At 37.8% G+C, this 16,704-nt stretch overlaps 1 protein-coding gene across 5 annotated transcripts in view; it reads right to left on the bottom strand.

Annotated features, from left to right (window-relative positions):
* The window catches only part of LOC136036715 (ATP-dependent translocase ABCB1-like), a 207,981-nt gene that overhangs the window by 82,793 nt on the left and 108,484 nt on the right, over positions 1-16,704 (bottom strand). For all 5 annotated transcript variants that reach the window (XM_065719053.1, XM_065719051.1, XM_065719054.1 and 2 more), the window contains one exon: positions 13,176-13,301. In XM_065719053.1, the coding sequence (XP_065575125.1) occupies positions 13,176-13,301 (126 nt within the window). The remainder of the gene's footprint in view (positions 1-13,175; positions 13,302-16,704) is intronic.

Genomic DNA, 16,704 nt, shown 5'->3' with positions numbered 1-16,704 from the left:
GTCACTATTCCAAATTTGTCTACAAATTGTCCTATATTTTCCATTCAGAATAATTTCTTCCGTAGGTGTCAAAAACCTCAATCGTCTTCCAGGTCATCACTAGTCAACCAACCCAATGGCCAAAAAGCAGCCTAGATGGACTGGTATTCACCACGATGATTGTCGGGAAACTTGTAATTGTAAGACGATCAAGAAAGTCGGAAGGTAAGCAGAAACTTTTGTATTGTTTAGCAACAATGTCCTTTTTTAAAACAGCTAGCACTGGATCCGTATTCATGGTGCAATCGGGAGAAATACTGCCCCTGAATTGTCAATTTCCAAAAATATCTCTTGAAATCTGATAATTATAAGGCTAACAGACGCATCTGTAGCTTGTGAAAAAGTGAGGTCTAATCGAATTGTTCCGTCTTTAATAAGAGATAGGTCTGGAGTTCCAGAAATATCCAAGCATATAAGGGAAGAATCACGTATCCATTTATCATAGGATAGTCCATTTTCAAAAGTTGTTTCGTCTCCTCCCAAAGTTCGCATGCTCATTTCATAAAGAAGTCTATAACTCTGATCAGAAAAGCTTAGTGAATAAATTGGCTGTCCATTCACTTTAAGATAGATACAGAGAAGATAGATGAAAAAGCTCAAATTTAAACGGGCTGGATTCGTAGCTTCCCAGCTGATTCGACGTTTTTACAAGGCCAAGAATAACTTTTGAAGGGAGATGTCCATATGTCGTCAATGAACTTTCAGCAAAAGAGAGACTTCAAGTTGGAATAATTCTTGCTGTAGGTAGCAGTTTTGGAATCATAATTTTCAGATTACTTCCGCTTGCTTTGACCTTTTCTACTGCCAATGCTAGCGAGGATACAATTTTTACTTTTCGGATATGTAAAATTGCTTCACTTATTGTAAGTGTAACATCAGGAGCGGCTTTTTCGAGTTTTCGAAAAACGAATCTAGGCAATGATGGAAAAAACTTTATGTCAATTTTTAATCCAGGTGGTATAAACTGATTTAGTTGGAAGAAATTGTGCGACGGTCACGCAGCAAGGTGTAAAGTTTCAGTGGCGAGTACCGCCAATTTAGCATCCAAAGTGCCATCTTCTTTTGTGTAGAAAACATGGTTTGAACCACGCGATTTTTTTGTACTGTTTGGCGTTAATAATGTATACGATTAGAATGAAGTGTAGGCACTTAACGAATTACCACTCGATACAAGCGTATCATTGACAAATACTTAAATGTTTTGGAATAAAGTATTCATAATGACCCCATCATCGTATGAAACTTTGTCACTATCTGTTACAGGATTTCCATTAATTTTTTTTAGAAAACTCTAAAATACTGTTTCGCATACCAGAATAATAGTTTTCGTTGCTTGAAAAGCGAAAGTGAATAGGTGAGCCATCTGATAAAGGGACAACTGGGTAGATTGGATGAAAATATGCAGACTTGAAAGATACATCAACATTTGGGCTTTGAAAATAGCTGATGGCTGAACTAACTGAGGGCACACTGTCTTCGGTTGGAAGGAAACTCATTTTTCGCCAAAAAAATCTGCTTTTGAGCGCTTAATTTTCCTGAGAGGTCTTGCTTTCACCTTGGATCGTACATAAAATCAGAAATATAAGGTGTATTTTGCGAGCTTACTTGATTCGGTGCTAAATTTCCAAGGCTACAATGCGGTGAATCATTATACTGAGAAACAATTAAGTCAAGTCTTGGTACAAAAGAAAATGTATTAAAATGAGTACAAAATGCACTTAGATGAGAACGAAGTGTACGTATGCTTCTTTCAACTATTGTAGCTTTCAGATGACTATGGATATGATGGAGTTCAATTTGATACTTTTCAAGAGTCTTTTTCACACTTGGATTCAAAAATTCCTTTCCTTTATCTACGTGAATCTTTTTAAATGTCTGTTCAGAAAACACTTGCTCCAATTGTTTTGCAAATTCACTTCCATGCTTACTTTTCAGTGGCTTTACAAAAAGTTTGCGTGAAAAAACATCAATAATGACCAGCAAAAACTTGTACGGTGCATTATGCTTGGCATAAGATCCATCCAAACTCATTAAATCTGCTTGAGCAATCTCAAAGGGGTAGAGTGCTATAGTTTTTCTAAAATGTTTCGGTCTAACAACTCTCCTATGCAAAGTATAGGACTCTTGCTTCTCCAAAAACTTTAGAGCTTCTTGTTGAGATGTATTTGCAGCCAATGCAAGACGGCGTGGAGAGGAAAGAGCGCCAAACTTGCCAATATTTTCATAAACTTGCTTTAAATTTTTTGCCATTTCCTTAGTAACGAAATCTGTGCTGGGCTTGTTGATGGTCGTCGATAATGACTTCTAAAAGTACCAGTCTTAAATCGTTGTCCCGATTTGATTGGTGACTGGCTTGGTGACTCGAGAACTGTAGAGTTGACACTTGCAAAAGATCCGTCACTTTCAGAGACTTGTTCTGAACTGATTCTTCTTAAATTTTGCACGTCTTTTAAAATGCCTTTATTTCTGATTAGACTGAGGGGGATATTGCTGTCAGCCAAAAATTTTAAAATGTTTGAAACAATAGCATATCGTGACTTCCTATTCAAAATCAGATCCGTTAATAAATCTGTTGCATTATAGAGCTTATCGTGAATTTTTATACTGTTAAATCCGCGTTCATTTTCAAATCCATCCAGTTCATGCAAGTGATGATATAATAATTGTGCAGACTGTTGGTAGGATACAGGGAGCTTCTCAAAAAGACCTTCATACTCTTGTGTGCTCGCCTGTGGTGAAAAAGGTTCCGCCACGCCCGGAACCTGATTTTGATTTACCGGCGCAGCGCACGGGCCCAGATTCTGATTTACCGCGGTCGGGTCCCGTCGTGATGCTAGCGGTCCGATGGGTTGCGGTTCTGAGGGTAGGCTAGGTTTTGAAACAACATCCACTTTAATTGGTTTTGTCATATCACTTCGATACTTTTGAAGGCGAGACATTGCAGATTGAAATAAAAGTAATTTTTCAGAATCAGATATGGAATCGTTATTCAAGAAATCAGCCATCTCATATTCAAAGCGCTGCCTTGGCTGAATAGCTGTCTCCAGTGGAATGAGCTTTTACGGTCGAACTGCTGCCATTTCTGGTAAGTAGGGATCCAATTAAACTTCCAATAGCTGGTAATAATACACCAAAAAAGCCACTTAATTGTTGCAATAATTTCCGACGCTTCTGTTTAATATTCTTCTTTTTAACTGATAAATCACGGATGATTTTACGATGTTGACAGCACCGTTTCTTTTGACATAATGGCATCAAAATGTTTGAATTGGTGATGTTTAAACAAAGTTCTGAAAATGCTTTCATAATATCCTTGTCCAAATTTTGTAATAAAGCACGTCTTAGCTTGGGTTTAGCTTTAGCTAAAATCTCTACAAAAGGATGAAGTTGCTTCATTCGTTCCATCTTCAAGACTAGTGTCACTTTTTCAATGCGTGTGGTAGATATACTGTTGCTTCTTTTTCAAAAATGTTACTTGTTAGCATAAGATTTCTATCCTTTCTATTCAAATTTATAAATAAGTATCCAAAAGGTTTATCGGTTGCCATTTTATTGCTGTCCAATAAATAGAGAGCGTTTCCTGGGAACATTGGTTTCCCTAAAGTTGTAATAGAGGATTGATCTCGTGCTTGTCGAAATAATACAAATATATTTGTATTTAAACTTGTCGTTCGAATACTTTTTGTTTGTTAAAAAAGATTATGCAATACTAATATCACTGAAATGTTCTTATGATGAGATTCGACTGTTCATAAATCCAACAGCTTTTCAGAGTGCTTTTCCATGTGCGTTGCAAGGTCATCAAAAATCACTAAAGAATTTGACTTGAGGTTCTCAAGAATCTCGAAGTTTTGAATAAAATGGACATATGGCATTTCTTCTTTGGATTTGGAAAGGATTTGGAAAGACTGTGGATCTTCAGACTTTTGTACAGCAATCAAAATTTTCAAGGATTTTGGCAGGAATGCAAAAGTGTCAAAGAAGAGAATTGAATAGCGGCGTTCTTGGTTATTTTCAAGGCTCCGGGGCCAGCTAATTTTTAAGGTGAGAAATTTTTCGCTTGATTTAGCTAATGGTTCGTACTGTAGATTAAAACCTTCAATTTGTGAAAGGGCTTCCAAAACATTTTTTATGTCATAAATTAAATTATGGAGCCCAACCGGAATATACCGCTTATGTCTTAAAACGGTGTTACATAACGAGTGAGCTAAACATTCAAAATTCGGTCCTTTAATATAATGGCAGTGGTGTCTGACTGTTTTATCTCCTACTTTTTTCGGTTTTTCGCTCAGGGGTTTTTCACATATACCACAATTAGTCTCTTGAAATTTATGGGTATCTTTTTCAGTAATTATCATCTCGTGACAAGTATCATATATTTCTTCTAAGTAGTTTTGTGCGTCTTGAATGAGTAATATCATGCCGTCAATATGGCAAGTTGGTCCATAGGTTTCTCGGTATTGCTCAAGTTTTTTACCGTATTTGACGACGGTATGTGCGTACGCTGCTGGCCGGTGCTCTGAAATTATTCCTTTTCGAATAGGTTCGTCAACTTTTTTGATGATTGACTCGAAATCTGCGAAAATTCTATATTGAAATGGCATTTTATTATAGAAGTCCTTAAATTCGATTATTGCTTTTTCGCCCTTTGGAATCGATACTGTTTGTAAACCCTGAGGAGAGCAGGCTTCGATATGGTGTTTTAATTTATCCTCAGTCCTTGATGGTGACAGGTAGTATGGGCAATAGAATCGCGCTTTTTTTCCTGAAGATAGTAAACGGCTTAGATTTACGATAGGCCAAAACTGAGCGTAGTCTGCATCATCCGACTCTCCGTACAGTAAATAGGCATAATATTTTACATTAGAATTAGATGGAGCACGAGTTGGACAAATTTCTTTCTCTAGTTCATTATAATGTAATACGCATATCCCTACTGAGGCGGAGGCGTTTTCTTGCTCCCATTTTGAGATATCTTTGACTTTGATTGGCCATTTTCCCTTAAAACAGTTGAATGTAACGGTTGGAACAATACCGGGTTCTCCATGACCTCCTTCTAGCCCATTCCTATTTAGCTCTAGTAAATTAGACTGACTATAATTGTCTTTTAAAACTTGATGTCCCGCTGCCAAGACTGACAATTTGAAACATTGTAATCCTTGGTCGAACTGTACCTGTAAAATTCCTCTTTTGCTAGCAAGGGCTTGCGGAACTGGAGGACCGTTCTGGCCAACGGGAATGGGAAAATTCCCGTCAAATTTCGCAATATGAATGTCGAGACTCTGGATTCCTGTAAGTGAATGTCCACTCCCATTTTCTGCACATTTCTCCTCCGATTCATTGATATTTGTGATGCATTTGTCAATTTCTGAATCTATCCCCACCTCTATTAAAACGTTCCATGTATGAAAGCAGAGGGACCGTCCTATCCTCTTCTTCTTCCCGGCTAAAAATTGCATTAACTGCAAGTTGAGCTCTTACGCTAGTACGTTCTTCTTCTTGAATTTGCCGTATTATTCCACCGATAGTTTGGCGCAAAACATTGACTAGTTCGCCAGATCTTTGGGAATTAAAGGCGACATTGGATTTAAAGGTATATGATCTTAAGTAATTGTGAAAGGCATGATCTTTCAATTCAAATTGAGCTCCTCCAAACTGATTAGAAGGACCTGGTTTATCTAAATCTACTTGTAAGAAGAGATCATCTTCTTTAGAATCCAAAAAATTTTGGACTAGCGAGTCAACACTGGTTTGTGTGTCGCTACCATTAGTTGAAATTCTTATCTTTTTCACTGGTGGTTCTGAAAATCCAGAACCCTGACTACTTCCACTGTTTAAATTTTCACTTTCCATAATAAATCACTGAACACTTTCTTATTGTAAGCAAAGCTGTAACTGGTGCTACAATCTTTAACTCTCGCCTTTTATAGCTTTTGCTCAAGATTATGCCAATATTGTGAAATACCCCCTTTTCACAATTCTGATTGGAAAATTCAATGACCTATTGGAATGCTGAAACGTCAACAATTGCAAAACATGTCTAACCCTGTTTTCAATAACACCTTTGTTTACCGACCATCGGAATGTAGCTACCAAAATTGCCAAATAGAATGTAACCCCATTTTTCCGCAATACCTCTCTTAATTTCATTTGCATTTGTACAAATCATTAATATTCTTTCTTTACAGGGTTCTCCTCCAGCATTTCTGAATTTCTAGCAAGAAAACTATATTTATGTATATATTTTATTTAATTTGTATATTTTTTATTCAGTACAATAAATTATTTTATGTCTACTTCTTACTCTTAATTACTTATGCCATATTGGAAGCTAGGAGAAACCTAAATCTACTATTAGAAATATTTTTAAAAGAATTAAAATTCATAAATTTACTAGCCTAGACTATATTGCGTAATATCCACCAGGTTAGTAAATACCTACCTTTGCGACATCGCAATGTTGCGTCAATTGCATCTGGAAGACAGTTGATTGATGGATTGGGGTGGGGAGGGGTGGGGCTTGAAAAGCCTATCCTTGTCGTTTAAACTGTTACGGCCTATACAAAACAGTGGACAAATTTCGGAACTTAGAGACCTTTCCCTATGGACTTGGAAGTCACCTCATCCCCAAAGGCAAAGTTACTGGAATAATCAACTATGCTGAACAAAATGGCTATCTCAAAATTTTGATCGGCCAACTTAGAGGAAGAAGGGGTCGAGAAGAGGGCCAGTTTCCCTCTCATCCTTTTGGTCATTTTAAGAGGAAACTAGAAATTTTATTTTGCTTTTGAATGAGCTCTTTTTCAATATTCTAGGATTATCAATTCGATGTGATTGCCCCTGGAAAAAGTATAAAAATAACAAATAAACATTCATCCGTGAACTTTCTTCTAGCATAAAAAAGTTCAACATTTTTACAGTTGGGAGCATGAAACTTCTACAACAGGGTTCTCGGATAGGTCGAATCTAATGGTGAGCCTGAGAATATATGTGATCATTAAAATTCTCTGACTTTTAGGGGGTGTTTACTCCGATTTTCGAAAATCAAGCCAATTTTCTCAAACTAATAGCTTTTAATGGGTAACACTAAACTTGATGAGTCTTAGTAGAATATACCAATCTTTTTGATATATCTATGGATATCAAGATTACTTTCAACTGCGCTTCAAATGCATTAATTTTTCCGGCTTAGCTATGGTCTAGAGATCAAGATTTCTTTTTTTCGAGTGGATTTGGCGGATTAGTGAATACAATCTTCAGTGTCACCTTCAGTATCAAACAGTTCGTGGTAACGAACTGTACTAAGGAGCGACCCGGCTCAATAGTAAGCGAAACTCTAAAAAATGGAATTTAAATGCCAATAGTTACATCAAAGGAATCGCATTTTAATGCTGATTTTAAATATAAACTTTCATCAAGATGAGTTATACCCAATAAAAGTTACGAGCCTGAGAATATTTGCATCATTTTAGAAAATAGGGGGAAACACCCCCTAAAAGTCATACAATCTTAACGAAAATCACACCAGCAGATTCAGCATATCAGAAAACCTTTATGTAGAAGTTTCAAGCTCCTATCTACAAAAATGTGGAATTTCGCATTTTTTGCCAGAAGACAGATCACGGATGCGTGTTTATTTGTTGTTATTTTTTTTTTTTTTTTTCTCAGGGGTGATCGTATCGACTGAGTGGTCCTAGAACCTTGTGAGAGGACTCATTCTAAGTTCTAGAGCCCTTTTTAAGTGACCAAAAAAATTGGAGGGCACCTAGGCCCCCTCCCACGCTCATTTTTCCTTTAAGTCACCAGATCAAAATTCTGAGATAGCCATTTTATTCACCATAGTCGAAAAATTTAATAACTATGTCTTTAGGGACGACTTACTTCCCCGCAGTCCCCGTGGGAGGGGCTGTAAGCTGAAAACTTTGACCTGTGTTTACATATAGTAATGGTTACTGGGAAGTGTACAGACGTTTTCAGGGGCATTTTTTTGGTTTAGGGGAGAGAGTTGAGGGGGGTTACGTGGGAGGATATTTCCATGGAGAGACTTCTCATGGGGGAAGAGAATTTCAATGAAGGCGGCGCAGGATTTTCTAGCTTTATTTGAAAAAACAATGAAAAAATAAATATGAATAGTTTTTTCTACTGAAAGTAAGGAGCAGCATTAAAACTCAAAATGAACAAAAATTATTACGCGTATGAGGGGTTTACCTCCTCGTTGTACTTCACTCTTTACGCTAAATTATTTTTAGTAATTTCAACTATTTATTCTACGGCGTTTGTGATTCAGAGGTCATTCTTAAGCAATTGGGAAACAATCTAAGCTTTAGTGTAAAGAGTGAGGTATCGACGAGGGTTGAACCCCCTCATATAGGCAATAAAAACATACAAATATAGAAGTTCATTACGTAAGTTAATTCGTAAGTTACGTATATTTTTTACCAATGAAAACGTTTGTAAAAAATTAACAGTTCTAGTTGTTTTTTAAGTAATCAAAAACTTGGAGGGCAACTAGGCCTCCTCCTTCGCTTCTTTTTTCTCAAAATCTTCCGATTAATTGCAATTAGTTAATATGCAAATTTAGTTTTAATTATTTATGTACGGAGAGCCAAGATCAAAACATGCATTAATTCAAAAATGTCCAGAAATTAAATTAAAAAAAAACAAGTTTTTGTAACGGAAAGTAAGGAGCGATATTAAAACTTAAAACGAACAGAAATTATTCCGTATATGAAAGGGGCTTTTCCTCTTCGACGCCCCGCTCTTTACGCTAAAGTTTCTTACTGTTTTAAAAAGTAGAGTTAAGAGAAAGGGTCAAACTTTAGAGTAAAGAGCGAGGCGTTAAGGAGGAAGGGATGAGAGGGATGTCTCATCCAGTGCGGAAATAAGAGACGACAAGGAATCCCAGAACCGACTAATTGCCTCATGCCTCTCTACAAATCTTGTGGTACAAAGACCAATCAGCGTCTCAGATCTACAGTTGTCTGACACTAGATGTTTCTTCAGAAGCCTTGTTCGCTTGGCACTCGAGCTGAAATGAGAGATAGTTTCTCGTATGACATCTAGCGCATTCCGTAGAATTGGGACAGAAACTATCTTCGAACACGAAAGATTAGTGGCAAGGCTTGCACAATGAAAATAATCCGCAAGTTAGTAACTCCACTTTATTTTACCAGCAGGTCCATTTACCAAGCTTGACATGCTAGCGGCTTTATCATAACCTTGGCCGACGCACTTTGTCATGTCTAAGCCAGATTTGGTGACTTCACTTAAGAGTAGCCTGCCGAGGCTTTTGCCGTATAGCCTTTCTTCAAAATTTTGGCTGGTGTTTGTCTCTTTATCTTCAGAGAGCCCGATAAGGTTTGAAAAGTGTCAAATATGGCAACAGGATCATCTCAGATTACGTAACCCTTTTCTGATTTGAAAACATAACGACACGCTGCTACCAAGAGTTCCCTTGTCTGTCTATCGGTGGATTCGTCAGATATGAGACACCAAACTCTTGCTGTGATCACTTTTTCTGACTGCTTCGGACGTTATAAGTTCTCCAATTGTTCCAATTAGTTCATTTTGGATCAGCTTACAAGTGTATTTTGCGTTTCCAGGTGCATTATCTACAAGCCTTTGAAGCAGCGAATCGCCCCCCTGAACACTATACCGATGTAGGTGACGGAAATCACCATCATTTTCTGCTGCGACTACATTAGGGCCCTGATTATAAATTTTATCATCGTCACGGTGGCCACGGAGGGGTATATTCTGTGCCCAACAAAGTTTAATTGTTTCCACAATGTTTGTATATAGTTCACAGTTTTGGTGTATTTGTTTTATTATTTCAGAGTCCAAGGCATTCCTGATATCTTGATGGTCTTGCTTGAACAAAGCTAAAACTGCTGCAGCTCTACACTCGTGATTCATATGATACTGTGAATCGGCATGTTTTGTAAGTGCACCATCTTTTCCAGTCAGATTGAGTAGTTTTTCAGGGATACTAAGACGAGCCGACCCATTTTTGCCCCCCACTCCCATCCCCAAACATAGCCAACCACCCTCCGCCGCTACTGGAGATTCTCATTATGACACAAACGCGACACCAAAGTCCCCCATGTTCTTGGTGACGGCTCATCGCAAGCTAGGGAAATCGGGCAAGGAGCTCAATGTTAAGTCAACAAGTAACTTCACCCCCCTTTCGTCTTTGTATTGAAGTCGGAACTTCGGCTTGGTTCTTTAGCTTCCATCTTTCGTTAAGAAAAAACACAATATCTCCAGATGTTAGTTGGTTTGTTTCTTTTAGTATCACCGCGAAACCGAAGTCAGAGAAGGGTGTGATGCCAGTGTCAAGCGAGGAGGATGTACCGCTGCTTGGGTGTATCATCTCCATCTGCCACATCTCGGCTCTTGTGTCATCTCTCGATCCTTCTGTTAGTTGATCAGACTGTTTCACTTCAATATCTTTGTCAGAATCGTGGGAAAAAGTCATTAACGACAGCTTATTGTCCTTGGTGGAGTTGATAGACAGTGTCTCTTTAGTCGAATTTGTGTAAGAACTAGAGGCAACGGGTAACGGCAAACTTGAAGTTAGGTCAGAGTCTTTGAATTTGAATGAGCATCCTGAACTAAGGGAAACGACAGACTTGAGGCATCTGAAAGAAATTTCATTGTTTTATTCCTGTTAAATAAAACCCTTTAAAAAAATAATAGTGAAGGCAGGTGACCAAAACTAAATGATATTTTTCTCAACACTCGTCGACAGTAAATCCACAGTGTCTAGGCAAAATTAATTTTTTGAGTTAGCTTTTTTTCTAAACGAATTTATAAGGTTTCTTAATTTTGTTTGATCAGTATATTGACCTCCAGCGCTCATTCAAGTCCTAAGTGATCAGTTCTGAGCATTTCTCTCGTTAGAACCAGTTAAGTCCTTTTTTCTTTGTAAAATTCCTGGTTAAGCGGTGAAACATAAGAAAAATATTCTCAAAATACACCCTAAGTAGAGAACAAGCGTTTTCTTGTGATGATATTGTTCACTTCAGAAAAGGATGGTCTGTCTTATCTCAATTTAGGGCGTTTTGCCGAAACACGGTCAAAATGCTGTTTAAACACGTGCTTTAAAAATTCCTAACTTAATCCGGTAGCGTCCAGCGTTCCCATCTGGGAATACCTTACTTTAAATTTTTATGACTAACACGGTAGCAACTAGGGCAAATTTTAAGCATCTCTTAAACTGTCATAAATATCAGAGAAGTTTAAAAAAATTTCGGTCTTGAATTTGGTTTAGTTTGGTTCTCAGGATTTTTGAAATATGGAAAAAGAAAGTTTTTGAAAGCTATCAGCTGGAATATCAGGGAAAGCAAGTGGCTGAAAACCTCTTGTTTTAGAGTTTTGTTGTACTATTATCACCACTCCTCGAATCTATGGAACTATTGCACCAAAATATCTACAAAAAGAAGACCTAAAATTTTCACATACTTTGTAGCAGGTGATCACTTCTGTTTTGCAGATGGGTCCCAAGAAATGTGCTTCTATCAAAGAAACTGTAGCTATGGTAGACGAAATATTATACGATGAGATAAACATTGATATGATCGTTATCTATTTATCCCCCATAATTTCGGGGTAATAATAAACAAAATAGGGGGGTAATATCGGGGTAGTCAATGACGAAAAGGAGGGAGACAAGGGCAATAAAAAAAAATTCAATAGTGTTCCAAGTTGTCTTGCAGGGATGACAGAGCTTGAGATAATTGATACTTGTGAATCAGCCAGCCTTCGTCGACCTTATCAATCTGGGTAGTCTTTAACTCCCCTATTATGTTCGGATAACATAGAAGACATTCCACTAGGACTTCGTATTAGGAAGATAGTATTCTACCCTGCATCTTACTACAGTCAGGCAGCCCAATAAGATAGGGCATGTGAATTAGCTCTCCCAAATCCCACTCGGCAAACTCAATGTCCAAAACATTTCCCAAAACCCCCCTTTATAATGTGTTTCCACTCCCGTGACCCATCATTATCACACCCTATCAATGACTCCTAGAAACCGTACCCTAAATCCATGTGCTCTTAAGGAAGAGAATAAAATAATCTACCAAAAAAAAGAAAACACAATCTGAAGATGAAGATCTAGCAAGCAAGTTTAATTATATGAATAGTGTTTTCCTGAAAACGAGGTTTATCTTGTAATTTTATGACGCAATAATTCGTAAACTGATCGTGCGAGCAGTTTCATGTCTGAATCTCAAGCATATCAAGAGCAAAATCTTGGGTAAGGGGGCCACTGGACCAATGGCGCCGATGTACCTCGAGTTGGGCACCAAATTAAAAAGTTTATTTCAAAAAAGATAAAAAAATAGAAAAGAACAGAATAAGGGCGCCAGAAATATCTTGAGGGAAGGGTCACTCCCCGATCCCATGGATCTGTTCCTGGCCTAAATTGCTTTTAACTCTTTCATTCATCTAATTTCAACAAATTAGCTATATAGTTAAAATAAATAGATAGACAGATTTATAACACGAAAGCCCTATTGGGCCATTCGCTATTTAATTAGTCACAAAGCTAAAATTAAGAATTTTTTAGTGGGGAGTGGACAGGGGCAGTTCAAAAATTATTCCTTAACATAAATTAATGTTGTAAGATGCCTTGTCATATCCCCATCATTGAAGCCAAGATACCATACCCGAAATTGACGGGTTCACAAGAAAGAGAATAAAACAAATATGCCAAAAAAAGAAAAAAAACACATTTTGAAGATGAAGATCTAGCAAGAAGAGTTAATTATATGATTAATTTTTCATGAAAACGAGGTTTATCTTATAATTTTATGACGAAATGATTCGTAAACTGATCGTGCGAGCAGTTTCATGTCTGAATCTCTAACAGATCAAGAGCTAAATCTTGGGTAAGAGGCTGCTAAACCAAGAGCGCCAATGTGACTCGAGCTGGGCACCAAATTAAAAAGTGTATTTTTAAAAAGATTAAAAAAAAAGAAAAACCGAACGAAATAAGTGTGCCAGAAGTGTCTTAGGGGGAGGGTCGTCCCCTCCGACCTCATTTATCTGTTCCTGGCCTAATTTGCTTTTAATTTGTAAACAAAACGAGCAAGAGAGAGATGAATACATACTATCTATTAATATCTCACCTTTCCTGATTCCACATCATAGAATCGTTGGATAAGCTGAATGCAAGTAGATTTACCACAGCCTGAACTCCCAACCAATGCAACTGTTTGACCAGGATTAATTTCTATGTTTAGACCTTGCAAAATCTAAAAAATAAAATAAGTATTTATTTTTGCTTCATAATGAAAATCTGCAAAAGACATATGGAGTTTATTATTATGATATTAAGAAATAATTGTCCTTGAAACACAAAAAGAATAAAAAGATAAAATATATCTAGTAGAAACAAATAAAAAAAGAATGAATTACTTTAGCAACAGTAGATATACCCAGGAAAGCAAAATACCATTTTCCATTTGATTCCAAACTAAATAAGTACAACACAGATACACGCACTCACAAAAAAAAAGATAAAACTTCACAGAGTTACCATGGGTAGGAAAGGTCCTGATTGATAAGTTTGTGATTAAAAAACATGTACGTATATCGAGAAAAATAGGATAACAACCTACAAAGAGAACTTTCCGTTTCATGAAAATATAAGGAGGATGTAATTTACACTATTTTAATAATGAAATAAGAAAAATAAAATAGAAACGTGGAGCATTTTGTCAAAGGGTTTCTGTCAGAGAGATGTCACTATCAGGTCCTTGTCAGAGAAAAGCTATATATGCTTTGGCGTTTTCTGCCTTCCGAAAGCAAGATCCAGAGGAGGGAGTGGCCAAAGACTTGCAGTCAATATACATTTCAAATATTTTGGCATTGAAGGGATGATTCCCTCTTTTTCTATCTCTTTTCTTGTAGTATAAAAAAGATGTAGATGGAAAAACCACAATCGAATTCAATGAATCTGGTTCGTCTTCTCATCAGGCATGACCCTAATACAAGAGGCTATAATGCAACTCCTAGAATTGGGATAAAAAGGTCTTGGAATAAACTTCAATTTTTTATGACTTTTAAATCGAAAAAAGCATTTTAATTCAGAGTACAATAATTAAAGAAAACATCCCGAGTTAACATATGGTTTGGGATAATTAGTATGAGTGAAACATTTAAATAAACGAGAAATAGAGTTTTTGAGGAGATCTAGAATTCTTTAGTTTTAAAACATGACTGGTTTTCTTATGAGATCTAAGGACTTTTATCAAGAGTACCTTCATTCTCAAATTCCGAAAGGTTTATTCAGTAAGCTGTATTTCTGTGGGTGAAAACATTTTTGCTATACATACGGTTTACCTTGGCCTGTAATTTAATCTTTTGCTTCTGCTTTTGCTTCTATATAAAAATGGGAACTTCCGATCAACATAGTTATGTCACAAATGAATTTAATTAGGTATGATAATGATGTTCGGAGATTCATGTTCTAACAATCTTTGATTACAAAAAAACATGCAATTAAAAAAGGGATTCATGAAAGTGCTCTCCCTGTGCTCAAATACACTTCTCCATTCACCTTTTTTAGCCTTCGAAGAACTCACAAAATTACTCATCTGTTAACTTTGATACTGATTCTGATGCTTATTAAATAAGAAAAAAACTTTTTAACTGAAAAGTAAAGAGAGATATTGAAACTTACAACGAACAGAAATTATTCCGTATACGAAAGGGGCTGTTCCCTCCTCAACGCCCCACTGTTTAGGTTAAAGTTTGACTCTTTATAAAAACTCCACTTTTCAAAACAATGAAAAACCTCAACAAAAAACTTCGCTGAGTAGTTGGTGTTAGTGTGAGCTAGTGTTCCAGGTGAGTAGGCTGGTCTCCGATACGCATATGAAAGAAGAGGAGACCTCATTCATCGTATGCTGTAGGTGATCCAACGTGAACCGGAGATCACGTATATTGCAGTGAGTGACAATAAACGTATCCGTAAGAATTGTCTTGGGACGCGCATTTGGTCGTCTACTGGAAGGAAGTCTGATCTGAGGCTGTTCTTTCCGTTAAAAAATTTGGTATATACCAGCTGAATGAATAGTTGGTCAAAACAATGGACAAGAGAACTCCTAAGACAGACATTGCCTATAAGACAAGGACCGGTCATAAGACCTCATACTCAACCTCAGCAAGGGTGGTAGTGACCCCAATAGGGACAGGAGTCGGCACCTTGCGGTACATACCACTCTTAAGCTCTGCGGGCAGAGATGCCAACCCTTGAGTGGTTTGACAGAGAATACCACCGCATAACCAACATGCAAAATTCATTTTCCAAATCTGGATCTTCTGCCCTATTCTGCAGTTGTCCTTCTGGACAAGATCCTCCCACAATGATATTCTTCATTGCCATATAATTTAACCCATCGAAGGAAGAAGGTTTGCAACTAATGGGACGTGTCCACACGCCAATGGGCCCTACTCAATGTGCATCAGAGGGGCCTTCTTCCTCCTCCACCTGTATTTGCGACTCCCGGGCAAGAGTAACCTAGTTCCAATTTATGGATCCCTAGGGCTAGGTCCTCCCCTACGTTTGCACCTCCCTTTTTGGGAGGTACAATACATATCTGTAGGAAGTTCCCCTATCCACCACCTGGGAACAAGCTCTCTGTACCTGTGGGTCTGGGCGGGTGCTTGCTTGTCCCAGTGACTGCCTTTGTCTATTTGTATGTTTGAATCTGTATGTTTGTGTGTGTATTTGTCTCTCTCACTCTCAGTGCTTGTGAGTATGGGCGGGTGTTTGTCTGTCCCAGTCTCTTGTTTTTTGTCTCTCTCGATAACTATGCCTGTGTGTCTGAGTGGCTGTTTTCTTGTCGCCCCTTCTATGCATGTGTGTCTGAGCGGGTGTTTGCATATTTCTGTGTCTGTCATTGTGTGTATGTGTATTTGACTCTGTGTATTTGTAGGTCTTTTTGTCTCTCTCTTTCTCACTATGCCTGTGTGTCCGAGCGGCTGTCTGCTTGTCTTTCTCACGATGCCTGTGTGTCATAGCATGATGTTTGCATTTCTGTGTCTATCTTTGTATGTTTGTGTGTCTGACTCTGTGTGTTTTTATAGTTTCTCTCTCTCTCTCTCTCTCTGCCCCTCTCTCTCTCTCTCTCTCTCTCTCTCTCTCTCTCTCTCTCTCTCTCTCTCTCTCTCTCTCTCTCTCTCTCTCTCCTCTCTCTCTCTCTCTCTCCTCTCTCTCTCTCTCTCTCTCTCTCTCTCTCTCTCTCTCTCTCCTCTCCTCTCTCTCTCTCTCTCTCTCTCTCTCTCTCTCTCTCTCTCTCTCTCTTCTCTCTCTCTCTCTCTCTCTCTCTCTCTCTCTCTCTCTCTCTCTCTCTCTCTCTCTCTCTCTCACTCTCTCTCTCTCTCTCTCGGAGGGCACCAGCCACCCATTGTATTTTTTAGATGATCCCTTCCCTCATCCAAGATCAAAAGATTGAAAAAAACTATATCAATGAAAACACAAAATGGTCACAGGGTCAGGGACTGCAATTATGCAATTTGGGCTTTTTGACATGCAAGAATTATTATTAAGAAAAGTGGGTGATGCTCGATTCTAGGTGTGTTTGAAAAGGTTCAGGAAATTATGATGAAACTTTAAGGAATGTTCGAGAGGCATGTTGAACAAAATCAGAA

Source organism: Artemia franciscana, chromosome 15, assembly GCF_032884065.1.
Source record: "Artemia franciscana chromosome 15, ASM3288406v1, whole genome shotgun sequence".
Classification (NCBI taxonomy): domain Eukaryota; kingdom Metazoa; phylum Arthropoda; class Branchiopoda; order Anostraca; family Artemiidae; genus Artemia; species Artemia franciscana.
The sequence above is the reverse complement of the archived record's forward strand: the minus strand, read 5'-3'. Positions and strand labels throughout refer to the sequence as shown.